Source organism: Schistocerca serialis, chromosome 6 (genome assembly GCF_023864345.2).
Source record: "Schistocerca serialis cubense isolate TAMUIC-IGC-003099 chromosome 6, iqSchSeri2.2, whole genome shotgun sequence".
NCBI lineage: Eukaryota > Metazoa > Arthropoda > Insecta > Orthoptera > Acrididae > Schistocerca > Schistocerca serialis.
In genome coordinates, this window is record NC_064643.1 from 414,838,071 (window position 1) to 414,865,154 (window position 27,084).

Genomic DNA, 27,084 nt, shown 5'->3' on the forward strand with positions numbered 1-27,084 from the left:
CGCATCCAGCACCCACTATTTGCTCGCTATCAATTGCACTGAATTTTCATGTATTGCTCAAACATTTCACGACCGCCATCCGACGGTCAATAACAAGCTCTGCCAACATCCTGGTGACAGGGGACTGTTGCTATAAGAGCGTACTGTTATCGATAAATTTGGCACTATACTAGCCAATTCTTTGAGTAATTATAATTCTTAACTCAAGTGTATTAAACAATGCAGACAAAAATAGTGGCAGTGTTTGGTCCTATGCTCCTGATAAAAATTACGAACGGAGGAAATAGGCACACATTAGGTATAAATTGATACTGAAATGTGCACAGTCTACATCTCTGTCTAAAATGTGATACGTTTTTGAGATTGTTAATATCGGAAATTATACATTCCATACCAGCGTTTATGTTACCACTCAACGTCACACAGACACGAACTACAAATGCAACAATGCCTTTTTCACAGGAGGATATCAAATATCGAGCTTTGAAGACAGTTTATCTGCACATCTAGGCACTAAATGTGGTCTACGAAGAGTTTTGGCAACAGAGATAAATCCACAAAAGGATGGATGATGTAATTTTCGAATAATGTTACAAATGCTTGTGAACAGCTTGCAGGGCATACACAGTAAAGACTCAAAGTATTCGGAATATATCTGGATCGCTAAATTTTCAGTTAGCTTTTGCAACAAGAAAACTGCAAGCGAGATACTAAAATTTGTAGCTTGCGTGAAGGAAAACATTACTTTGGCTATGTGGGCGTCTTTTGACGGGATATTGAAACTGGCTGATTCGAGGGCATACTGAAAAGTAACATCTCCGAATTTTTTATGTGAAATAAACGTTACAAACATTGTACAACTTTATTCTTCATGTCTGTATATTTGTAGCCCTCTGCCTCAAGAGGGTTCCGAATTTTAGCGTGTAACATGGAAGTATATAATGTAACTATGTCGGCACGTGAAAAACAGCGTGCTGTAATCAAGTTTCTAATTCGAAGAATTCGTCGACATTTAGAGCACCTTCTCCTTTAGCGTGACAAACGCCAGACCACACACGAGCGCTGCAACATCTGTAACAGTACGACGCCTTGGGTTTACCGTCATCAGCCATCCCCCATACTAACCCAACTTGGCATCATCCGATTTTGATCTGTTCCCAGAACTTAAAGAACGCATTCGAGTACTTCACTTTGGTAGTGATGAAGCGGTGTGAAAAGAGGTGAGGTGGTGGCTCTGTGAACAAAGTCGGACATTCTACAGTGACGGAATCAACAAACTGGTCTGTTCGTCGCCAGGGTGACAATTTTGATCAATAAATCTGTAGATATGAAGAATAAAGACGTACAATGTTAATAAAGTTTGATTTATTTAAGAAGCTTGAAGAGTTTTTACATAAAAAGTTCAGAGGCATTACTGTACAGCAGGCTTTCGTATTATTACAGGGTACTAAATTAGTTTTACAACAATAATCATCTTTAGTCGCATTTAGACGAATCGAAACTTTTGCCTTAATACAACATGGTGGACTATGCAAAAAACACGAATGTCCATGCAAGCGTAAGCTCTATGGGATGAATGTGGAAACACCTCACAACTCAAATGTGGTCTTCTCTCATTTACTGGTTAGTACTTAGGTGGTCGCTATGATTCAGCAAAATCAAATAAATTACTCTTGCTTTGATCTATTACAGTAGGTTCCACGTTATTTTGAAGCATATTAGAGTAACAGTATATTGTCCTTTTGAATAGTCACAAAAATTAGACTCTGAGAATTTGGAAAACAATATCACGTTACCAGAATATGCCCGAAATTTAAATTTTCAGTAGGTGGTGAATTGGGATGCTTCCATTCAAAACTTTTTTATTTGGATTCAGATTCATAATGAAACGTGTATGTTTCATAACTGGTAGCTAGAAATCCATTACCTTCCACTTTGGAACCAGTATAGAAAGCAGTTTGCGATTATTACATTTCCCAGGTGTGGATAAGGATACGCTTAAAAAACTTACCTTACACTGATGAATAGCTGTCATGATTTTTTACTTCTGTTTTCGCTAATAACGCCTTTTATGGGACTTTGTAACGCGTTGAGCACAGTATACAGATTCTGGAGTTATATTATCTGCTAAGTACAAAGAACAGACAGAAAAACAAAACACTATTTTGGAGTAAGTGTCCAAGCGTTGTGGAGACCATTGGTTCCGTAAATGAATAGGAAATTAAGTATAAATATGTACAGTGAATAGAAATGGAAGTGTAAATATCTATAGAGGTGATGGACTCTTTCCTCTAACATGAACAATGTTCTGTTTTGCTATATGTTCTTTGCATTTATTAGATTTTAGAATGCATCTTTGCTCCCTTCATGTTTACAAAGTGCTACAGTATATATGGTACAGGAGGACCAGTGAAACAAAAAAAAAATTGTTTAAATGGCTTTGAGCACTATGGGATTTAACATCTGTCATCAGTCCCCTAGAACGTAGAACTACTTAAACCTAACCAACCTAAGGACATCACACACATCCATGCCCGAGGCAGGATTCGAACCTGTGACCGTAGCGGTCGTGCGGTTCCAGACTGAAGCGTCTAGAACCACTCGGCCACACCGGCCGGCCTAGTAAAACAGCGTGGGACAAATGAATGGAGATATTTTTATTTCAGTTTCGCATTTATATTTTTCATTCAATCTTCCAGTCAAACACCTCCACAAAATTACGAACCATGTACTCTCTACAATTCCAAATTCACGTTTCTGTGTTGTCTCAGGATGTATACTATCAACGATATTTTTTTTCAGTTAGCTTGTGACATAAATCTCTTCTCTTCGCAGTTCTATTCAGTGTCTGTTCGTTAGTTATTCAATCTCTCAAACTATATCACTCTTCTGTGGCACCATATTTTAAAAATATCTATTCTCTTCCTGTTTGAATTGCATATAATCTAAGTCTCACCTCTGCACAGTGCCACACTCCATACCACTGTTCGGCAAACTTATGAAGTATAGGAAATGTATTCGCAGTTGCGATTATGAACCACATTCGGCTGTACGTTGGAATGACGATAATGAAAATTTGCGCCGGATCGAGATTCACATCCGGATTTCCTGTTTTACACGAGCGATCAGCTTAACTGCTTCGGCCAACCGAGCACCAATCACGGACAGACACATACGTCGTCGTCCACGTGTCACAACCTGCACTCGTACGTTACGTACATCCCCGCCCAAGAAGGACATATTTATTGAGATCGAGGTCCTGATGTTAGCAAATAAATACGAAATAGCGTTGCCTGTGTTGTTAAGAGGTACGATGCCATGTTCTTGCATATATGCATGGATGTCAGAAGGAATAACATTACACCGTATTTCTTAATAACACAGGCATTGCTATTTCGCAAACTTATGAAGCTTCAGAGCGACCACACCGTTTTCACATCCTACAGGGAGTTGCCAAAAGAATCTGGGACACAAATAAAAACGTTTTAAAAAAAGAATCTTAGATTTGTTTATTGTCCAAAAATTTACATTTTAATAAATATGAAATGAAATTTAATTCAATTGTACGGTTTATAAGGGAAAGAAACTGAGATTGAATTGTGCGTAAGAACAAAACTGAAATGCAGTTAATAATAAATTACAAATACAAGAACAGATTTTTTAGTCGGCCTTAATAACGTTAATGAGAACGATGGCGTTCAATAAGTTTTTTAATGTTGGGGAGAGTAAGTAGAGGCTGCCATGCGAAAACAGTTGGCCAAGTGACCATAAGTGGGTATCTGTGCATTTTTTTAATAAATTTCATACAGGAAAAAAGAGACCTCATTCACGTATGTAGAGCTAAACATCGCCTTCACTTTGACAAGAACCAGGACCAAAATTGGATATTTTTCTTGAGGAAGAAGAGGTAAAATATTTTCAGAGCCTCAAGAAAGCGGTTTTCAATCAGTTCCAATTCCACTGTAGCAGTGTCTTCTTGAAAATCAAAATGCTCGATCACACACTTAGAGAACTCTTCATCATCGCCGTCTATAAAAGGCGATTTGACAAAATGTGAAACTATTAACATATTTCTGAAATTTTGGAAGCGTTTGTTGAATTAACTTCTCAAACCTAAAAAAATTTCGATGTATTGCTTGCTTGTTGTAAGGAGGCTTTGAAGAGCCTTGCTTTTCAAGGGTTAGTTCCAAACAGGTAAAGTGTTTCTATTCACCTTGGACAAGACTTTTTCCCACAGTTCCATCTCTTTTTAGAGCGAAGTTGTTTTCCTAATATTATTATCCCTACCTTAAAGTTGCAAATGACATTAGCGAGAGAATCAAAGTCCTCCAGCCAAACCGGATCTTCTAATTCACGGAAGGATTCGCTTTGTTCTTCCAAAAGACCTACTAAGGCAAAGAAAAACTCTTAAAAGTGTTGCAAAACTCTGCCTCTACTAGAGCAACTAACTTCCCTATGAAGTAATAGATCACATAATGGCAGTCTAGTTCATCAGTCAGTGCTCCGAACAACGTCTCTGAATTGCGTGTGCTCTAACTTTGTTCACTACTTTCGTGACTGCTTTGAATATGTTGCTCATACTTAAAACCTTTCCACATAGTGACTGCTGGTGAATTACATAATTGTAAGAAAGAAATTTCGAAAAGATATTGTCTTTACGATACAAGCCTATGAATCCCTTCTCTCTGCCTACCATCGTCTGATCTCAATCAGTTGCTAAGCCCATCAACCTCTTTACAGGAATGTTTTCAGAATTTATAAGATCTTTAACAGCTAAAAATATTTCCTATCCTGTAGCGCACACTGTTAGTAGTATGAACTTTACCAGCTCCTCTCTTATTTCGAAATTATCAAAAGCCATTCTTGAAACAATGTTCAACTGAGCTGCACCAATTCCATCAGTCGATCTGCCAAGTTGTACAGAAATATAGCTGCAGCTATCAAAGTCAGTTTTAAGTTGTGAAGCAACGTCAGAACTTACAATCTCAATCCCCCTCATTATTATATTTGCTGACAGTTGCATAGATTTAACAGAAGACAATACCTAATTTTTATTTTTGAAACTATCAAATATTGAATCATGAACTTACAAAAAATGCATTTATGATTAATTTACTACCTTCGTGCGGTTAGGTATGTTGTGCACTAATTTTGGAAACTCGGAATGATGTCTCAGTTGGTGCATTATTCTTGTCTAATGGTTTTAAAACAGTTGATTGTTGAGCATTAAGTTTGGATTTTAATAGCCTTACTTTTTCTTTCCTTAGAGCAGAAGCCAGTTGGAAACTCTTTTCAATCCCTGAGTGAACGGTTTTGAAGTGACGTTCGGTGTTTCCTTTTCTTCGCAACTGGTACACTTTCATAGCGCAGTAAGACACACATTTGTCCTTTGTCTGGGCAAACACGTAACCTGTTTCCATTCCGAATGACAGTGGTAAGGTTTTTTTTTTTTTTTTGCATCAACAAGCTATCATTAGGACTAACGTAGCTTAGTCTCTGTTCAGTATAGAATGTTGAATCAAAACACCATTCAGCCGTCAAAACTTCTACTTGTTGTTCATTGAGCAACCAGTTTCGGCGATGTATTCCGCCATTTTCAGGCTCCCTGACCGATGTGTAGAAAGATCACTGTGTCAAAAATCTGTGAATATCAGTTACTGAACGCTGGCTTCTGTTTGGACTGGACCAGAGGTGGGAATGTTCCTACACATCGGCCAGGGGGCCTGAAGATATCGTACTGTATCGCCGAAACTGTAACCTTGCTTGGTATCAATGCGTAAACTAAACTTTCCACGTAATATACATATAAGAAACAAGGTACACAATCTCAACCGTATAAATCAACTATGAGGCTGACAAATTAGTAACAGTAGTATTCCTAATTGAGAATGACAGTTGCTTGGGAGAAACATGCGCTTGTGAGCGCAGTCGGAGCTCAATGGAGAAATCCAGATTAGCCAATTTTAGCTTTACTGCGATCTAACGAAAATGACCGTTTGAGCTACTAGTACGACTTGGCAAACACTGTTAAAACACCTTCAGAAAATGCTATTTCTGGACGCCAAGCCTTCCAGCATACCGCTGGTGCACCACGGGTAGCCTATATCAAACGCTACAGGGGCTACGACGGTGAACAACAACAACGCAACTCCAAGCCCATACCTCGCCCGCAGGCGGCAGCAGCATCGCAACTAGAGGGTGCAGTCAGTAAGGACCTATTCACTTCCATAGGATCACATTCTCGAAAAAAGGTCCCACTGTATCCTGGCACCTCGATAATATTTTGGACCGGAGCGCACCTATGGCTAGTCAGTTCTCCGAGGATGTGCTCTCTGGGCTTTACGCCGACCTCCGCCACGGTTCTGCAGTCAGAAGCTCTCGTGGAACCCTTCCACGACCTGTCGTCCGAGCCAGTCTACCTGCTTTGGATCTTTGCCTTGGATACGTTTTAGAACCACTAACAGTCGTCCTCGAGCTATACCGGAACTTGGCCCCTGCAGCGCGGATCTCCATTATTTTGGCCACAACTAAATTGTAAACTATTTCTTTTGTTGTGTAATTACGCTACAAATAAGAAGAATTGAAGTTTATGTTCATATCAGTAAACTTGATTTTCATTGTCCTTCCTGGCTTTAGTTTCTCTACGTTGAACGCAGCATGGGTCACTTCAGAAAATACTTCTAAAAACTTGAATCTGTTATATTAATTAAATGTTTTAGAATATTAACCGATGCCGTGTGTTTTTTCATTCCTAACTTAAATTTGTATTAGACCTATCTTCAGAAATGCTTCTCTCGCTACTGCCGGTCACTGTATCATCTCCACTTCGGCAACCATCGACTATTTCTTTGCCCAGACACCTAATCTCATTTGATTCCCTAATGTCTCATAATTTATCTGGTCTAATTACCCTCAGCGTTTCCTGATTCAGATTGCCTAAGTTACCCTTGTTTTACTATTGTTTACGTACATCTGCTAATCTCTTTTCAAAACATGCTCCATTCTGTTCAACTGCTCTACCAAGCCCTTTTCTGACATGTTTCCATTTTGGTCCTTCAGCACTCTGTCGAATTCTTCTCCCAGTACCATCACTCCTATCTCATCAGCATTTACCTCCTCTTCCCTGTCTATTACACTGTCATTAGTTTCCCTCCTACAGCCCTTCTATATTTGGTCATTCCACCATTCAGCTTTCCCTTCTTTGCTCAGTACTGGCTTGCCATCTGAGCTCATGATATTTTCAGAATTTCTTCTCTTTTCTCCAATGGCATCATTAATTCCCCTATAGGCAGCATCATCTAACTTTCCCCCACTATTGTATGCTTCTACTGCCTTGCACTTCTCCTCTGGGCATTCCTTCTTTGGAAATTTGCAAGTTCTGTCAATATCATTTCTTAGACGTATGTTTTACCTTTTTCTTGCTTCATTTGCTGTATTCTTATATTTACTCCTGTTGTCAATCTAATTCAGTTTCTCATGTATTACCCAAGAGTCTTTCTGTTCAGCCTCGCTTTCTTTCATATTTGATCCTCTGGTGCCTATTCTACAGGGCGGTTATAATGGAACTTCAGCTACTTGGGGCCGTGTAGATGGAAAACTGTTTACCTTATGGGTACTCAACTTTATAGGAATGGTGTTCAGATTGTGCACGGCAGGATCTGTGTTGTTAGTGGTATATCATGACTTATCGTTAGGCGCCGGTACTGATATGTCGTTGTATGGAGGAAATCGGACTCCAAAGACTGAGGACATGCAGTGTAAACGGCAACATGTGGTCCCTGCTGTACGAGAGAGAGATACCTTGATCTCGACTGTTTTTATGCACGACGAAGATTTACCTTGCAGTGCTAGTGAGGTCACTCGATTATTCCGTAACACATGTGGAGAAAACCGAATCATTGGCCTTTCGTTCCAAACTGGGTCGCCGCCAAAATCACCAGATTTGAACCTGTGTGGTTTTTGGCTGTGAGGTTATCTGAAAGACAGGTATTATCCGTGGACGGTAAGACATGGAGGTTCAAGCTGAGTATAGCCAACATCCCGCCTCAGATGCTTCGCGCAGCAGTGGACCAATCTCTAGTGCTATTATAAGTTTTCGTAGGTGCAGATGGTCGTTACACTGAGCAAAGTTCGCAAAGTGGAACGTAAATATGATACGCAATTAACAAATGTTACTCGCTCATGTGGTAAATGTATTTCTTGCAACGGTTTATTCGTTATTTCTCTTCCCTATGTCGTTACAAATATTTCGATAAAGTTTCGTTGTCCTACGATCACTCGTTTTTCATGGGACCCCTATCAAACAGCGAAATTTTAATTATGCCCATCCTCCATTTCAGTTCTCAGATCTACCCTGACTATTGTCTTATTGTCTGAAATGAAGATGACAGCATACGTCGGTTGAAACGGTCCCCTTCAAATAACTGCAGCGATGTAGACAAATAGAGGATTTTTCGAAACTATTCGTTCAAATTAATAAAGGAGATAAAGAACATCGAAGCCAATATACGTAATTGCGGTACACAAGGTTCCTGTCGGCAATTTCTGATGCTACGGACGATTTACTGAGGAGGAAGCTTATGAAGCTAATTACAGCAGTGGCATTCACAGGAATAGCTTGAATACGCGCCTGTATGCTCGTAGTATATCGTCGGACCAATGATTGTTGTGTCTGTTCGAAGATTCCTGGCATGTCCACAATGGTACCGGCAATGACGACAATTCTAGCGACGAGGTCTTCTGTTTCTATAACGATTTAATAGACCAGTTGCCTCATAGGCTCCCAGAGGAAGAAATCCAGACACGTGAGGCCAGATGACCTGACTGGCCAGGCAAGAGGGTCACCTCAGCTGATCCGGCGATTCCCGAATATAAGTTTCAGATGATCCCTCGCAGCAGTGCTGAAATGGGCTGGCGCCCCATCGTGCTGAAAGTACATCCTTTGTCTAGCATTACGAGGTATATCCTATAGCAGTTCTGGCAACACATGTTCCATGAAGATATGATATCTCCGTCCGCTGAGACGGAATCGAAGAACATATGGTCAAATCAAACTTCCATCGAGAATGCTGGTCCACACATTAACACCAAATAGTTGTTGATTTGGTAAAAGTCGACCACCTCGTGGATTCACAAGTGCTCAGACATGCAAATTGTGGATATCAGCCTTCACAAGCAAACAATGCCTCCTCTGGATATAGGACTTCGGCCGGAAATAAGGGGTGCGAATTGCATCCACTGAGGAAAATCTTCAATTGCCAGTGCTGCCGCGCTCTGAAGATGGAAAGGATGAAGCTCCCGGTCGTCTATGACATTCCACACAAGGCTACCTCCTGGTGCCAAGGGCGAGTGCAACACGTCTTTTACTTATAGATGGACTGTCTTTACTATGTCGTAGAATCTCGTCTTCCATTTCGGGAGTTCGCACTGCTGGGTTCCGACCAGTATCACCTATACTTGCACAGAAAGTGTCTCGTTCAAGTATCAGGCGATACAAACATCCAAGCATTTGGTACTGTGGAAACCGTTTGTTGGGAAAGCGCTGTAAACAGTCTCTCAGTGCGGCTCGTCCATTTCCAGTCACTTACACTCAAACCAGATGCAACATAAACCGTACCATGTTCACACGACACACGACTTCGCCGCTGAAAACTGGTAGCAATGGGCTAGAGCCCATGACTGCGCCTTGTGGATGGTTGATTGGTCCTTGTAGCTGACGCTCAGTAACACCAGACTGGAGCAGCAGTACGAAATGCAGAAGTCGTCTGCATATAGAGAAGGTGAGACGGATGGCCCGACAGCTGCTGCTAGACCGTTAATGGCCACTAAAAATAGACACTCAGTACAGAGCCATTTGGGACTCCATTCTCCCGGATATAGATGGAACTATGGGAGGCAACAACTTTGACACGGAAAGTATGGAGCGACAGGAAGTTTTGGATAACAATCGGGAGTGGGCCCTGGAGACCCCACTCATACAAAGTGGCAAGGATAAGATGTCGCCAGGTCGTGTCGTATGTTTGACGTACGTCAAAACAGCCAGCAACCAGGTGTAGGCGTCTGGAAAAGGATGTTCAGATGGCAGAATGAATGAACACGAGATTATCGGTGGTAGAACGCCCCGGTGGAAGCCACCCTGACATGGAGCCAGTAGGCCACGTGACTCCAGCACCCAACCCAACCGCCGACACACCATACGTTCCAGCAGCTTACAGAGAACGTTGATGAGGCGGAAGGGCTGATAGCTATCCACATCAAGCGGGTTTTTACCGGGTTTGAGCACCGGAATGATGATGCTCTCCCACCACTGCGACGGAAAGACGCCATCGCACCAGATCCGGTCGAAGATGACGAGGAGATATCGCTTGTAGTACATCCGAGGAGATATCGCTGACTGTACATCCAATCTGGCCCAGGAGCTGTGTCAGTGCAATGTGCAAGGGCGCTGAGGAGCTCCCACTCCATAAATGGGGCGCTATAGGGTTTGCTGTGGCGTGTTGTGAACAAGAGGACTTTCCTTTCCATCAGCCGTTTGAGGGTGTGAAATGCTGGGGGGTCGTTCTCCGACGCAGAGGCTCGAGCATACTGGTCAGCAAAGTGCTCAGAAATCGCGTTTGCGTCTGTACACAACACGCCGTTGATATTAACGCCAGGGACACCTGCTGGGGTCTGGCTCTCAAACAGACGTCTGATCTTCGTCCAGACTTGGGAAAGTGACATATGGCGGCCAGTGGTCGACACATACCTCTCCCAACACTCCTGTTTCCGTCGTTTTATAAGCAGTCGAACGCGGGCACGGAGCCGCTTAAAGGCTATTAGGTTCTCTAGGGAAGGATGCCGTTTATGTCGCTGTAGAGCTCGCCGACGCTCTTTAATTGCCCAAGTGACTTCCGGCGACCACCAAGGGACTGTATTTCGCCAGGTGCACCCTAGAGAACGAGGGATCACGTTTTCTGCCACAGAAACGATGGTTGTAGTGACATGGTGAGCCACAACTTCAATGGCACCATGTGGCGGAGATTCAACAGTCACAACAGAGGCGAAAGCTACCTGGTCTGCCTTGTTTAGAGCACATCTGGGTAGGTGTCCGTGGGTATGACGCTGGGGGAGTGACAGGAAGATGAGGCAGTCGTCACTACCACACAGGTCATCATAAGCTCTCCAGTGGATAGATGTCCTGGGCTGCAAATTGATAAATCAATGGCTGAGAAACTACCATGAGCCACACTGACATGTGTGGCGGCCCCAGTATTTGAGAGGCAGAGGTTGAAGTGGGACAGTAAATTTTAGACATCTCTGCCTCGGCCAGTAAGCATGGTCCTTCCCCACAAGGGGTTATGGGCATTAAGATCTCCCAGAAGTAGGAAAGGCTTAGGGAGTTAATGGACCAGTGCAGCCAATACGTTCAGGGGTACTGCACCATCTGGAGGAAGATACACATTGCAGACTGTTATTTCCTGTGTCGTCCATATCCTGACAGCCACAGCTTCAAGAGGACTGTGAAGTGACACAGGTTCACTAAATATCGAGTTCAGGACATACACGCAAACTCCACCTGATTCTCTATTATATTCTCTATGGTTTTTGTAATATCCCTTATAGCCGCAGAGGGCAGAGGTTCGCATTGCCGGGAACCAGGTTTCCTGGATGGCAATGGAGAAAGCAGGTGTAAAGCTTTACAACTGCCATAGCTCAGTCAGGTGGTGGAAGAAGCCGCCGCAATTCCACTGGAGGATAACGTTATCGTGAGGCTGGGAAGCATGGAACATTCAGTGAGGCATTTTACGCCTCAGGTTCAGCTTCTGCCAACGACGTATTTCCTGAGAAGTCGATATCCATTGTATTTGAGGGTATGGCGAGAACCAGGTCCTTAGCAGACGTCAGAATCTCATCCTCAGACGCAGAGCTTGTAGGTAGCGGTGGTGTGGGTGCCACCGCAATTTACTTATTCTTGGGGGTCTTCTTTTTCGGTTTCTCGTTCTGTTCCTTGGGTTTCTCTAGCTGGGAGGGCTTCTTTGATTCAGTCTCCAGGACTGAGGAGGACCATGAAGCCCTACGACCAGCTACCTGTGGCTGCTTCAGCCACTGGCAGGTGTCCGCTTTGCCACTGGTAGGAACCTGGGGAGGGAGTGACCCAAGGGACCCCTTTCTACCGAGAGGAGCCGAAGAAGACATACGCTTCTCTGTCTGAGAAGTAGGGACTGATTCCCCGATGGTGGGGGGTCGGGGGGGGGGGGGTGCTGCTCCCAAAGGAGGTGGTGTGGGAGCAACAGGGAGGGAAGCTCTCCCCCACCATCAAAGGGGCAGGTGTAGACTTATGACTCTGAGAGCTGACTGGAATTGGCGCAACGGATGGGGCTGGAACAGTAGTTATAGCAGTGGTGTAAGATGTTGTCATGGGCACAGGATGGAGCCTTTTAAATTTCTTTTTAGCGTCAGCATAGGTCAGCTGATCCATTATTTTCCGTTCCTTCTGTAGAATCCTACAGTCTGGTGAGCAATGGGAATGATGCTCTCCACAGTTGACACCAATGGAAGGCGGGGCACATGGAGTATTGGGATGCGATGGACATCTACAATCTCGACATGATAGGCTGGAAGTACAGCACTTAAAGCACAGCATCGAGGGAGGCATATTGGCTTGACATCACAGCAGTAGACCATCAACTTGACCTTCTTGGGTAATGTGTCACCCTCGAAGGCCAAGATGAAGGTACCAGTGGCAACCTGATTATCCCTCAGACCCCGGTGGACATGCTGGACGAAATGAATACCACAACACTCTAAGTTGTCGCGAAGCTCGTCTCAGACTGTTCCTGTGGAAGATAGTACTCTGGACCATATTTAAGCTTTTATGGGGCATGAGAGTAACAGAAACATCCCCTAGCAGTCACAAGTGAGTAATGGCTGCGACTGAGCAGAGGAGACTGATTTTATCAAGACAGATCCTGATCAAATTTTGGACAATCCCTCCACCTCCCCAAACTTGTCCTCTAAATGCTCTACAAAGAACTGAGGCTTCATGGACACAAAGGATTCCCCATAAGCTCTCGTACATACTAGGTACTGGGGCGAATAAGGTTTGCCGCCATCCTTAGCCTGGCGTTCCTCCCATGGTGTGTCCAGGCAGGGGAACGATTTGGAGTCATACTTCCTTGCATTAAACTGAGCCCTCGAACGCTTAGATTCTGCTGGTGGTTGACTACGAGCAAGAGAAGATGTACTACGCTTCATGGCGTGTCATCCGCCCTGACGCCACCCACTCTGACGAACCCCCCCCCCCCTCACGGTCGCCTCCTAGCCACAACAAAGGCCGCCTGGCAGGATGGCCATTGCTGGGAGTCCCGATGCCCGAGGGTGATGGGCATCTACTCCTTGGGATATGTGAAGAGTTAATGAGTAATGAGTTAATGGCGCAGGCATCAGCAGAGCGATACCTGTGTTGTCAGGTGGCTACAACCAATAGGATAGACGGCGGCCTCACCACAATGGACTGGCTACCATGCTGGATATCAGATGCAAACAAGTCCATTATCATCATCAGCGCAAAAAACGATACTGCACAGTGGAAGAAGGGTGACCTCGCCCAACAGCTGGAAAATGAGCGGAAGTGCAGATCCACACTGACGGAGGATGTGAAAAAAAAATGGTTCAAATGGCTCTGAGCACTATGGGACTTAACATTTGTGATCATCAGTCCCCTAGAACTTAGAACTACTTAAACCTAACTAACCTAATGACGTCACACACATTCATGCCTGAGGCAGGATTCGAACCTGCGACCATAGCAGTCGCGCGGTTCCCGACTGAGCGCCTAGAACCGCGGGACCACCGCGGCCGGCGATGCGAAAGATCTCAGCGCTTGGTGGACATGATGCACCGTGTAAGGCGCCCTTCCCCAACTGGCTCGCTCTCCGGGAAAATTTTGAAATAAGGAGGTCAAGCCCTACAGGGGACAATCACATAAAGGCCAAAACGTGTGAGACTCCTTTTAGTCGCCTCTTACGACAGACAGGAATACCTCGGGCCTATTCTAACACTCAGTCCCAGAGGGGGGGGGGGGGGGGGGGCAGCAATTGGATGGAGAGAGGGTCAGGAGCACATGGACAAACAGTGGGAGGATAGAGAAGGTGGACAGAGAGAGGGGTGAAGAGGAGATGGGCAGAGAGGGGGAGGAGGATGAAAGGAGGAGATGTACTAAAAACTAACAGAAGATTCGATTAAATACATACCAAAGCAATGCCAAGTACTCAGGTAGTATCAGATAAGAAACAAATTGAGTGCTCTGAAATACGACATAATTGTATTTTGTGGAGGAATTTGTGACTGATTCTTTTTCGTTATTTCACTTAACTCGACGATGGACAATTGTTTTTACATACAGTTACAGACGTCAATTGTAATCTAAATAGATCGTTTCGAAAGTAATGTCTCCTTTTTTGTGTTGATTTTGAGTGTCTGAGTCAGATTATGTTGGTGTAGTACTAATCTTTGAATCTTCCCGCTAATATCCTGTTGGTTTCAGTGTAGAGAGGCACACTGCTGTAGCTGGGGAGTGTTCCAAAATGTCGTTTGCCATCGAGCTGCATATAAAACACAGATGTGTCGTTTATTTCGTCACTTCTGTTCAAAATAGCAAGTCAATGATGTTTTACAAGGAATCAATAAATGATTCTCTGAAAACTAACTTCCCCTAAATTTTGAGAAGATACATTATATTGAGTTTTGTACAGCAAATAGTCATCTCTCTGTACAACAAATAGGGTAATAACTGATGAACAGGAATCACTAAATAGGGTAGAATGCTTCAAATTTTTAGTTTTACATACTGATGAAAAACTGAAGCTGAAGAAGCATTTTACCGGGTTTGTCAAACAATGAAGTTAACCTGCTTTGGCTCTTCATATAATAGCTAATCTTAGAAACAAACGAATGAACGTATTGACATATTTGGCATATTTCTACTCATTAATGTCTTATAGAATAATTTTCTAGGTATCTGAGCACTTAGAAATAAATTACTGATAGCGCAAAATCGAGCGTTAAGAATAAAATATTTTGTTTACCTGCAGGTAGCTTTTCAAGTAGTTAGACATTGTAACTGAACCTTCACAATACATACTTATGGCAATGAAATTCATCGTAAATAATCCTTCGTATTTGAGAAGAAGAGTGAAGTCCATACATAAAACACTAGAGGAAAAATGATCTTTATTACCCACTATTAAAGCCCTCTTATACTCAGAAATGAATCAATATGAAGGAATAAATATGTTTCATCATTTTCCCAATATCATAAAACGTCTGACATGCACTAAAGCAAGTTTTAAATGTAACCTAAAATGATTTCTCTTGGACAGCGCCTTCTGTTCCATGAACTACTATTATTTAAAAAGTAGTAGCATGTTAAGTATCTTTAAGTGTGGTTGCATGAGTAGATCTAAAAAATAATGTGCTCATTCATATTAATGATGTATTTGGACTCGTCCCAGATCATCTCTATAAAGGAAACGTTGAAATGACCTATATAAGATATCACTTAGTGACTAATTGCGTCAACTGAAGTCCATCTATGCATACTATAGGAGTGTAGAGACATTACAGAAGACGTGAGTAATATGACACAGTGGTGGGTACTGCTTTTGGGAAGTGGTGCAAAGAATGTGCACGTTAAGACATGCTTCATCGACCCAGCTTAGCTGCCAGTCATAATCGTAAGTGGCTCCATGAAGTCATTATTGATGATCGGCGGATTACAGATTAGGTATTATGTGCAGGGTTGAATGTCGTCTGTAGTGCCTTACTCAAGCTGTTATGCAACCGCCGGCCGGAGTGGCCGAGCGCTTCTAGGCGCTTCAGTCTGGAACCGCGCGACCGCTTCGGTCGCAGGTTCGAATCCTGCTTCGGGCATGGATGTGTGTGATGTTCTTAGGTTAGTTAGGTTTAAGTAGTTCTAAGTTCCAGGGGACCTCAGAAGTTAAGTCCCATAGTGCTCAGAGCCATTTTTGTTATGCAACCTCGGTTACCCAAAATGCATGTGAGATAGGTCCCACGTATGCATATACGAAACGAAAAAGATCACTGAATGAGAATTCATCGGGAGCTGATGCTATACATGGATGAAGGCGGCAGTTTTCTCAGTACCGTCATCACGGAAGATGAGACGTGGTATCATCACTACGAGTCGAAATCCAAAGGAGATTTCATGGGGAAGCGACATGCAAATTCTCGAACAAAGAACAAGTTGAAGACAGTCATCTGAATGCAAAGTGGTATGTACAGTATTTTGATATAAGCAGTGTGTGGTTCATTTTGATGAGTCAGAGCGTAAAGCAACTGTAAATTCAGAACGTTAGAAGACAACACTAACCAAGCGGAATATTCGAATTTCTATTTAGGACAGTGGAGAAGACCCGCTTCCAGAACGATAACTGCAGGCTCCATAACAGCTTTCTACAATGAAAATCATTGCTCGATTTGGCTAGACTGTGCAGCAATAACCATCGCACAGTCCCGATTTAGCACCTGCAAACTACGTTGTCAGACTCAAATGCCGTCACAAAGCTGTGGGTATCCTCAGATGCTTCAGGTTTTCACGGACCCAGTATGCAGGCTCTTGCTCGTCATTAGCAAACGTGTATGGCGACTGGTAGTTACAGCGTAGAAAAAATACTGTTTATAACTGTTGCTCCGTTTAACTGTGTTATTATGGTTTCTGTATATATTGCAGTTTCCACGAAAAGAAGTGGGAGGCACTAGTTTCTTTTTGACTCCCGTAGATGGCTGTAGATAACAGCCGAAACCCGTAACTGTTCCAGTAAAACACGCGATTGTCGACTGCTTAAATAACAGGAGGGCAAAGGAAGCGAGATGAAGTGACATGAACAGAGGTGTGTGGGTGGGCCTACCTGTGCCCGCTTCCTGCCTCGGCAGGTACTCCTGCATGTCCTGCAACAGCCGCAGCACGTCCTGCGAGTCCTTGGCGATGCTGCACAGCTCCTCCTGGTTGAAGTCGGGCGTGATGGTCTTGCAGAGAAGGATCTGGCTGATCACGTTGCCCAGGTTCGACGGACCCGGCCGGTTCTCTGCACAACAGAAGCAAAGGCGTTATCACAGGCTCGTCAGGTCTGCTGCCGTGCACCTTTCCTGCTTCTTTCTCGTGTAGCCTGTCGTCATTAATCCTACTGTCTTATTAATAGATTTAGCCAGTATTTTTTGTCTACTGGTGTTTAGACTACAGACCTGAAAACTTGTAGGCTGCCTTCAGTGTTACACTTCATTTAGACAGAAACGTCGTTAAGGCATGACCGTAATGTGGGCACTAGAATGGCGCTGTACCAAAACTACACTAGCCAGAATGAAAATTTCACTCTGCTGCGGAGTGTGTGCTGATATGAAACTTCCTGGCAGATTGAAACTGTGTACTGGAACGAGGCTCGAAATCGGGACCTTCCCCTTTCGCGGGTCCCGAGTTCGAATCTCGGTTCGGAAGTTTTTAGTTCAGTAGTTTTGGTACAATACATAAATGGCGTAATAAATGGTAGGATTACCGGTAGTATTGGTAGCAGTGGTAGGGGAAGAAACATAAACGATAGTGTAAGAGAGAAACTGGGAGTCGACGACTTCTCTCTTTTTTGTTTGTTTGTCGTTTGGTTGTTTGTTTTGTACGTAGTTAGAACCGCATATCATTCAGTGTCAGTCCACTGTGTATTCGCCATTCTTACAGAATATAAATTGCATTTTCTAAGTAATAAAAATTAGCTTATCTCTTAACTTCTGCGCTTTTATGCAATCAAAGCATTTACTTTTGTTGCGAGTACAGTTTATAGGCACAAACATTAGATGCGGGAGGACGACGGTTCAATCCCGTCTCCAGCCATCCTGATTTAGGTTTTCCGTGATTTCCCTAAATCGTTTCAGGCAAATGCCGGGATGGTTCCTTTGAAAGGGCACGGCCGATTTCCTTCCCAATCCTTCCCTAACCCGAGCTTGCGCTCCGTCTCTAATGACCTCGTTGTCGACGGGACGTTAAACACTAACCACCACCACCACAAACATTAGATGTATTTGCGGGTTCTTCTATGTTTCCTTTTTTTGGGGAAACTGCTTTTTAGCGCTATATGATAAGTCCGTATTCTTTTCTTTATTTTTACCACAACCTACCTCAGTTTCTAGTTACATACCAACGCATTTCGAATAAAATCTGCATTAAACATTAACAATTTCAATTTTGCTACAAATGATGTTTACTTTTAACGAACAGACCGGAGGATAACTATGTAGAGAATCCGGTTCTTTATGTTTCCTCAGTTTCTAGATGGTTCACCACTTCCGGTTTTTAGGGGAATGTAGTAAGATACTGATCACATACGTAAAAGAAGCGATCGTTGTGAGATAACGCCCAATAGGTATGCAACACATCACAGCAATAAGAAAAACTACCGTAGTCTACTCTTACTTATGGTAATCTACGACAGATTGTTGTAGTTTTACGTCTCTACTGGGCACTGTCGCAGATTGGCATGGAAGCGGCCTCTGAACCACAATACACGGAAGCGGCTTCTAAACCACAATATATACATACCCGCTTACAAGCGGACGTCATTCGCGATCTGCTCCCAAGGGCATTCATTAAGATTTAAGCCCGGAGCTACACAGCAGACACTATTACTCGGAAACAAAATACTGATTGTAAGAATCGACTATGGTCCTAATATTTCTAAGTCAGATCCTTTGTTTGATCAGTATCTGTCACTCGGTTGGGTAACGGGAGAAATGTGAACCGAAGGAAATGGATTACTAGGTCACAATAGCAGAGGTGACAGACTGGAGTACTGTGGGACAATATACTACCTGTTTGAAATTGTTGCTTTGCTCTTGAGACATTATGATTATACAATGTGGGATGAGAATGTCATGTAATTTCATATATTTTGTTCTGTTAGCGCAAATAAATTGGAGTTTACTTTTAAATTTCATACCGTGTTTAACTAAAGATGACAAATTTCAGTTTATGTCTCTAGCAACAGGGATATCAACTGACTATGGATTGTCTGCAAGTGTAATGTTCCACCTAAATGTATTCGTCAGATATTATGTTTTCTATTAATACGAGGTATGTTCAATAAGTAACGCAACACATTTTTGTTCTGAAAGCAGGCTGTTTTTATTTCAGTACACCATATTATGCACCAAATTATTGACCACGAAACTTTATTCTTCAACATAATCTCCGCTCAATCCGACTGTCCTATGCAACGTTACTGCAAGGGAATGTGTCTCCGAATGATACCAGTCTGTTGGTCGACGTCACGTCCCATCGCTTTTTACCATGTTCGACAAAAAATTGTCATGATCAGCATCGTAATGCAAATAATTCCGCATAGATGGCCCTGCGTTGCTCTGTATGGTTTTCTGTTACCGGCGAGGAACCCAGCGGGCACACACCTATGAGTATCCCAAATGGCGGACAAGTCTATCAGCACTACCAAGCTCCACCAACAGAGACGAACAGTTGTGCAACGACGTGTTTGATTGTGATCCGTTGATCACCTTGGATAAGAGTAACCACACGTTCCAACATTTCAGCAATACAGCTGTTTCCGGGCGAACGGCACGAGGGTGTTTGGACGTATTTGCGCGACCTTGTTGCGATGATGTCAGACGCTCCACCCAACGAATCAACGATCTTTTGTTCACTGCCAAGTATCCGGATACATTCCGCAAGCGCCTTTTAACATCTACGATGTTATGGTTTTCCTCCAAAAAAATCTCAGTGGCAGTTCTCTACTAGAAAACCACAGCCGTTACGGACGCGATTTTGAAGGTTACGTATAGCGCCGCCACCTTTCGGAACTTTGCGAAACTATAGAGGCTGAAGCGGGAATATGCCACGATGTCCCACAACAAATTCCGCCTTTTTTGAACCGAAAAAACATGTTCCATCACTTATCGAACGCCCCTCGTACATGGTAATGAACCAAATCATTATCACCACCTGCTTAATAGCGTGTTAGGGATACTTTGGAACACAATAAAACCACGATTCCGCTTGACATGGATTTGTCGAGGGCATTGGTAGGTTGCCAGAGGATGTTTATGAGCAGGTCACGCAATTCCTGTAAACTACGAGTTGGTGGTCTGCAGGCGCGTAGCAGCTCCCGACATGCGTTCAATCGGGTCCAGGTCTAGTGAATATGGTAGCCAACTATCAACGCGAATTCACTGTCATGCTTATTTTCGGCCATAATGGCTATCTTTGTGAACCACGACCGTGTGGGATAACTATTTATTTATAAATTCTGCTACCAGTCACTTTTTTATTTTATGTTTAATCTAACATAATACTACGCGTTTCGAACATGTTCTGTTTATCTTCAGGCGTTTATACAGGGTGTTTCAAAAATGACCGGTATATTTGAAACGGCAATAAAAACTAAACGAGCGGCGATAAAAATACACCGTTTGTTGCAATATGCTTGGGACAACAGTACATTTTCAGGCGGACAAACTTTCTAAATTACAGTAGTTACAATTTTCAACAACAGATGGCGCTGAAAGTGATGTGAAAGATATAGAAGACAACGCAGTCTGTGGGTGCACCATTCTGTACGTCGTCTTTCTGCTGTAAGCGTGTGCTGTTCACAACGTGCAAGTGTGCTGTAGACAACATGGTTTATTCCTTAGAACAGAGGATTTTTCTGGTGTTGGAATTCCACCGCCTAGAACACAGTGTTGTTGCAACAAGACGAAGTTTTAAACGGAGGTTTAATGTAACCAAAGGACCGAAAAGCGATACAATAAAGGATCTGTTTGAAAAATTTCAACGGACTGGGAACGTGACGGATGAACGTGCTGGAAAGGTAGGGCGACCGCGTACGGCAACCACAGAGGGCAACGCGCAGCTAGTGCAGCAGGTGATCCAACAGCGGCCTCGGGTTTCCGTTCGCCATGTTGCAGCTGCGGTCCAAATGACGCCAACGTCCACGTATCGTCTCATGAGCCAGAGTTTACACCTCTATCCATACAAAATTCAAACGCGGCAACCCCTCAGCGCCGCTACCATTGCTGCACGAGAGACATTCGCTAACGATATAGTGCACAGGATTGATGACGGCGATATGCATGTGGGCAGCATTTGGTTTACTGACGAAGCTTATTTTTACCTGGACGGCTTCGTCAATAAACAGAACTGGCGCATATGGGGAAACGAAAAGCCCCATGTTGCAGTCCCATCGTCCCTGCATCCTCAAAAAGTACTGGTCTGGGCCGCCATTTCTTCCAAAGGAATCATTGGCCCATTTTTCAGATCCGAAACGATTACTGCATCACGCTATCTGGACATTCTTCGTGAATTTGTGGCGGTACAAACTGCCTTAGACGACACTGCGGACACCTCGTGGTTTATGCAAGATGGTGCCCGGCCACATCGCACGGCCGACGTCTTTAATTTCCTGAATGAATATTTCAATGATCGTGTGATTGCTTTGGGCTATCCGAAACATACAGGAGGCGGCGTGGATTGGCCTCCCTATTCGCCAGACATGAACCCCTGTGACTTTTTTCTGTGGGGACACTTGAAAGACCAGGTGTACCGCCAGAATCCAGAAACAATTGAACAGCTGAAGCAGTATATCTCATCTGCATGTGAAGTCATTCCGCCAGACACGTTGTCAAAGGTTTCGGGTAATTTCATTCCGAGACTACGCCATATTATTGCTACGCATGGTGGATATGTGGAAAATATCGTACTATAGAGTTTCCCAGACCGCAGCGCCATCTGTTGTTGAAAATTGTAACTACTGTAATTTCGAAAGTTTGTCTGCCTGAAAATGTACTGTTGTCCCAAGCATATTGCAACAAACGGTGTATTTCTATCGCTGCTCGTTTAGTTTTTATTGCCGTTTCAAATATACCGGTCATTTTTGAAACACCCTATACATACATACATACAGAGAAATGTTACTTAAAAAGAAATGGTCTTAAAGTAGATTAATCTAGAACTCTTTGTCCATTGTTTGTTGCTGTAGCGGCTGGTGTGTGGTGTGGCATTTGGGGGGGGGGGGGGGGAGGGGGGCAGTGTGTGGCTAGAAATCGAAATCAGTGATGTCTTGTGCTGGTTTTCTTCCTTGTGGTCGACTATGTATGATATCACAGCTTGTATAGGATGCAGATAGATCTACATCAGTTATGTGTTTTTTCGTAAAGCATAACTCAATGATGGCCACATAGTCCATAGCGTTCATGGTGCCGCGGATAAATACCACAGCTTCCATGGCAGCCCAGGTGAATGCTACCTCACCGGCCTGCGTCTACGGCGCAGTGCATGTTTCGGGCAGCTGTTTGCGTGGGTACGGAATATTCGGAGATGATCACCTGGTGTGATAACAAACGTGTTTCATCTGACCAGGTGATACGTTTCCGTCGATTCAAGGCCCAGTATCGATGATTACGTGTTTATATTACAGGTAACAGACTAAAGTGTAATAAATAAATTGACTCGATGATCCCGCGCTCAGAACAATCGTATATGATAATATCATTGAGTCAAAGTGGAAAAACGTCGTCTGCTGCGTAGCCCCATGTTGAACAATGTGCGCCGAATGGTGTTCACCAGCAAGATACTCTGCCGCCAGATCTGCTACAGATCACCGCCTGTCTTGCTTTACAGAGCACGCAGCCCTCTCACCTGTACGTTCTGTGATTAGGCGTGGGCGTCCTACATCCTGTGACCTACTCATGATATCACCGTCTATCACTCGTTTTCCATAGATGGTACGACAATAGTGCGCAGACAGCAGACCAGCTTTTTCAAATGGTTCAAATGGCTCTGAGCACTATGGGACTTACCTTCTGAGGTCATCAGTCCCCTAGAACTTAGAACTACTTAAACCTAACTAACCTAAAGACATCACACACATCCATGCCCGAGGCAGGATTCGAACCTGTGACCGTAGCGCTCTGGCGGTTCCAGACTGTAGCGCCTAGAACCCCTCGGCCACGCCGGCCGGCCTTGCTTTTTCATTTCCCAGATGTTCGTTCACAGGCTCCGGATCATAACAATCTGCGCTTTTTCCTCACTTATGACACATGTCTTCGCTAGAACGATTCTCCAATCTTTTCCATTTCGCTTTTATATTCTCACGTCAAGCGCCCGCACCGGCACCAGACGGCATTCAGTCTCGCGGTGAGCAGTGGTCACGATGTTTTGGCTCATCAGTGTATGCCTTGATGTTATTTCCATAGTGCATTTTGCACAAGTATAATATGCCTGTTTCTAATATATTTATTATGTTGGTTTCATTAAGCTTCTGTAACATTAAATACAGCCTTCGATCAATCCTTTAATTCATGATGTCACTTAACTGGTAAGCAGAGACCCTTATTAGCCTCTAGTACTGTTCTCTTGTTCGTGATGGAGGAAATCAAGGATACTGTGACAGGCAGACACGAGGTCAGCGGTACTCACCATACAGGCCGGACATGTCCATGGGCACCACCTGCACGAGCCGTCGGCACTTGGCCAGCTCTCTCAGCAGCAGCTGCGAGATGAAGAACAGCAGCACCAGGTGCGGGTTGTCTGCCGGGATGCCCTCCGCCACGGCGCTGACACACACACAGGTACGTAAGCACTGTTGCTAAGATATGCAAGTAATGAAGTTAAATCACACATGCACATACACACACATACACAAGGCAAAAATCAAACATCATATAAAGTATGTCACGTACGGTAAGACGAGAACGTATATCCAAGATAAATAACCAATTTTTGGAACCAGTTGCAGGTAATGTTACGGCGTTAAGTCAAGAGCCGGCACGCCAGTCGGGAACGACAAAGCTGAGAAGGTTGTGAGAAGGGGTCAGCCAATCGCACGTTGACTGGACCTCCCTCCAGGAGGACAACGTGACAGCAGCGGCCCCTATGTGAAGAGGACGTAAGTGCCGAGACCGACTGGTGGCGGCCCAGTTCAATAGCAGCTTCAAGATTAGCCACTTGGATAGCAGTGTCAACGTAAGGCATTTTGATGGTAGTTCACGAAAGACTTTTGTCAGTTAGAGATCAGTAGTCACTTCGAAGACTGATTATTTTGTATGTCGCCCTTTGCTAGCGACATATCTATGTAATTTCCAAAGTTAACTATTGTATTTGATTAATTGTAATAAAACTCATTAACACCAGATGTTTGATTGTTTGTCTGGAGAACGGAGTACGCAGGATTCCTAGACACAAAAGGTAACACATTTGAAACAACAATAATCACAGAACTCAATTAAGAAACTACAATTTCAATTATTCACTTATCAAGGGGATGATAAAATAAGTAATAATCTGCATTATCTAATAAACATAAATTTACACCAGCCACTAGAGGCAAGTTACAAAACTACCGTTTCCGAAAAATCAAAAAGGTTGTTCATAACTTAAACAAAAAATTCTCAAACCCATTTCCCAACAACAAGAGAGAGGCAAGTCACTGGTAGACAATACTTTAGCAGGAACTTGTACCTCGACCAGATAAAAGAATCAAAAATCTAGAGTACAACTGTGGAAGAACAAATCCATAAAAGCATTGGAACTTACCAGAACAGATTTTTTTCTTTAGCACCATCAATCCCACTGTCCTGTTAATTTGGAATACTTTTTATTCTTTTTCAGTGTAGACAGCTGAGTGCAGGAGATCTGCAGAGGATCGACAGTTGCTACCGAAACTGCCAGTTGCCGTTGGTACGGACAAATGAAGCATACTGTGCATAAATGGGCGAGAAAACTGTTATTGTTGGATTACGCGTTTGCCCAACAGTCACTGGAAAGAGCCACATCCGTTAAACATCTGGGAATGAAACGACAACATCAAACTATTCACGAAGAAGCAAGATGCCAGACTGACATTCAATGTACGAATCGTCAAGAAGGTACCTTACGAAACCGTCTTTCGATCAGTACTTGAATACTGCTACTCTGTCTGGGACTCTTGGCAGGTAGGATTGATAATGGTAATAGACAAGATACAAAGAAAATCAGCGCGTTGCGTCAACTCCTTAGGCAGACGCTACAAGCTAGGCGTTGTGCGTCGCGATTCGTTTTACTGTTACAATTGCCAAGCAGCATTCTCGTAGGAGAGTCGACAAATTTATCTGCTTTCCGGAAATAACCATGAGATAAAACTAGAAAGATTTGTATGGAGAAGAACAGAAAGACTTTTGGAAACAAACTTTCGCGATGATCACTTTGGAGTCTAGAGAAATGTAGGGCCACGAGAGCCAGTATTGACCTTACGTCTTTTCTTAGAGGACAGATTGCAAAAAGGCAGACCTACCTTTAATGTAGATTTGCAGAAAGAGTTTGACAATGCAGACAAGCACGCACTCTTTGAAACTCCGAAGGTAGGTGGGATAATGTACAGAGAGTCAAGTATTACTTAAAATTTGTACAGAAACCAGACTGTGGTTATGTGAATCGAAGGACGTGAAAAGCAAAGAAATGTTGAGAAGAAAATGTACAGGGTTGTAGCTTATCTCCCACATTATTCAGTCTGTACATTCAGCTAGTAGTAATGGAAATGAATGAGACATTTGTAAAATTAATTTGTGCTCAGGGAGGGGAAATACAGAATTTGAGCTTTGCCGATGTCATCGTAGTTCTCCCAGAGACGTTAAAGCAGTAAGAAGATCAAATTGAGTCGATATTGTTTTGCAAAGAGGTTGTAAGATGATTATGAGCGAAAGTAGTAAAAGAAAAGTGGATGGAATGTGTCGAATTAAATCAAGCTATGCTGTGAGAGTTGGATTAGGAAGTGAGACACAAAAAGTAATAGATAAATTTTGAATTTGGGCAGTAAAGTAAATGATGATGACCGCAGTGGAGAGTATACAAAATATGAGTCGACATAGCATGAAAATATTTCTGAAGAAAGATGAATTAGTTAACACCGAATATAGTACAGGTAAGAAAGAAAATTACATTTGTAGATCAGATAACTAATGAAGCAATACTGATTCGTACTGCAGGGAAATTTATGACACAACTTGACTAAGAGAAGGGTTCAGTTGATAAGACACATCAGGTAATTGTCAGGGAAGTGTGTCATGTAAAAATTGTGGAGGGAGGCCAGGAGTTGACAACAGGTTCTGGTGGGTGTAGATTTCAGTATTTATGCATAGATAAAGGAGCTTGCTCAGAATAGACAAGCGTAGAGAGCTGCATCGAACGAGTCTTCGGGGTGAAATTCACAATAGCTACAACAACTGAAGCTTGCCGACTATATTTCTTGCCACACGCCACTCGTGAGTGGAGGGAGAAAGAGGTGGAGGGGGCACTGGTACACGAAGTAGCGTACGCCACAAACCAGAAGATGGCATACGGAGTACTGATGTTGAAGACAGCAGGTGGCAGCGTTGAGGGGTGTGGTTGGACGTGGCTGTTAATAGACAGGGACAGCGCGGCAGCGGCGAGAGGCGAGAGGTGGTCAGACGCCGCAGGTGTCCGCTGGGGGGCGCGCCGGCTCTCATTAGGCGGAGCACCCTCCATTGCCGCGGGCGCTCTCGAGCCGGCGCCGCCCGCCCACGCAGGCGGACTCACTCGGCGAGCGCCCGCCCTCTTGCTGGTGCGCCACGCGTCTGGCACACACACACTTCGAAGCTCTGTGGCGATGCCCTGTGCTTCTAGCATACTTAGAGCTACTCTGCTCGCTTACCGACAATTTGTATCACCTAATACCCAACGTTATTGCACTTGATAATGGCTTAAGACCGAAATTATGATATTAATCTGTAGAGATTTCTTTTGCTTTTGTTTAGTCGAATTTTTATGTCGTTCAAAAATTGCAACATCTTCTAAGCTGTTCACGCTAATTAACGCCGTATAAACACGGTCTTTCTCCAATTTACTTCTGACCAAAAAGTGATTCTGGTAGCTGGGGTCCAAAGTTTTTGTTAACCATGCTTTTTTGCATTCTTGTGGAGATATTTGCATAGTAACTTTCATCTACTAACAGATATTTATTGTATCTAACAGAAAAGCGAAATACCAATTTTCATAAATTTAACTTCAATATTTTTTTTTAATGTAACGAAGTATTGTCT

General features: G+C 43.5%; 1 protein-coding gene across 1 annotated transcript in view; it reads right to left on the bottom strand.

Moving 5' to 3' along the window:
* LOC126484897 (uncharacterized) overlaps window positions 1-27,084 on the bottom strand; it is a 162,018-nt gene that overhangs the window by 23,850 nt on the left and 111,084 nt on the right. The window contains exons 3-4 of the mRNA XM_050108496.1: window positions 23,468-23,604; window positions 16,908-17,084 (exon numbers count right to left, since the gene is read on the bottom strand). Coding sequence (XP_049964453.1) covers window positions 16,908-17,084; window positions 23,468-23,604 — 314 coding nt within the window. The remainder of the gene's footprint in view (window positions 1-16,907; window positions 17,085-23,467; window positions 23,605-27,084) is intronic.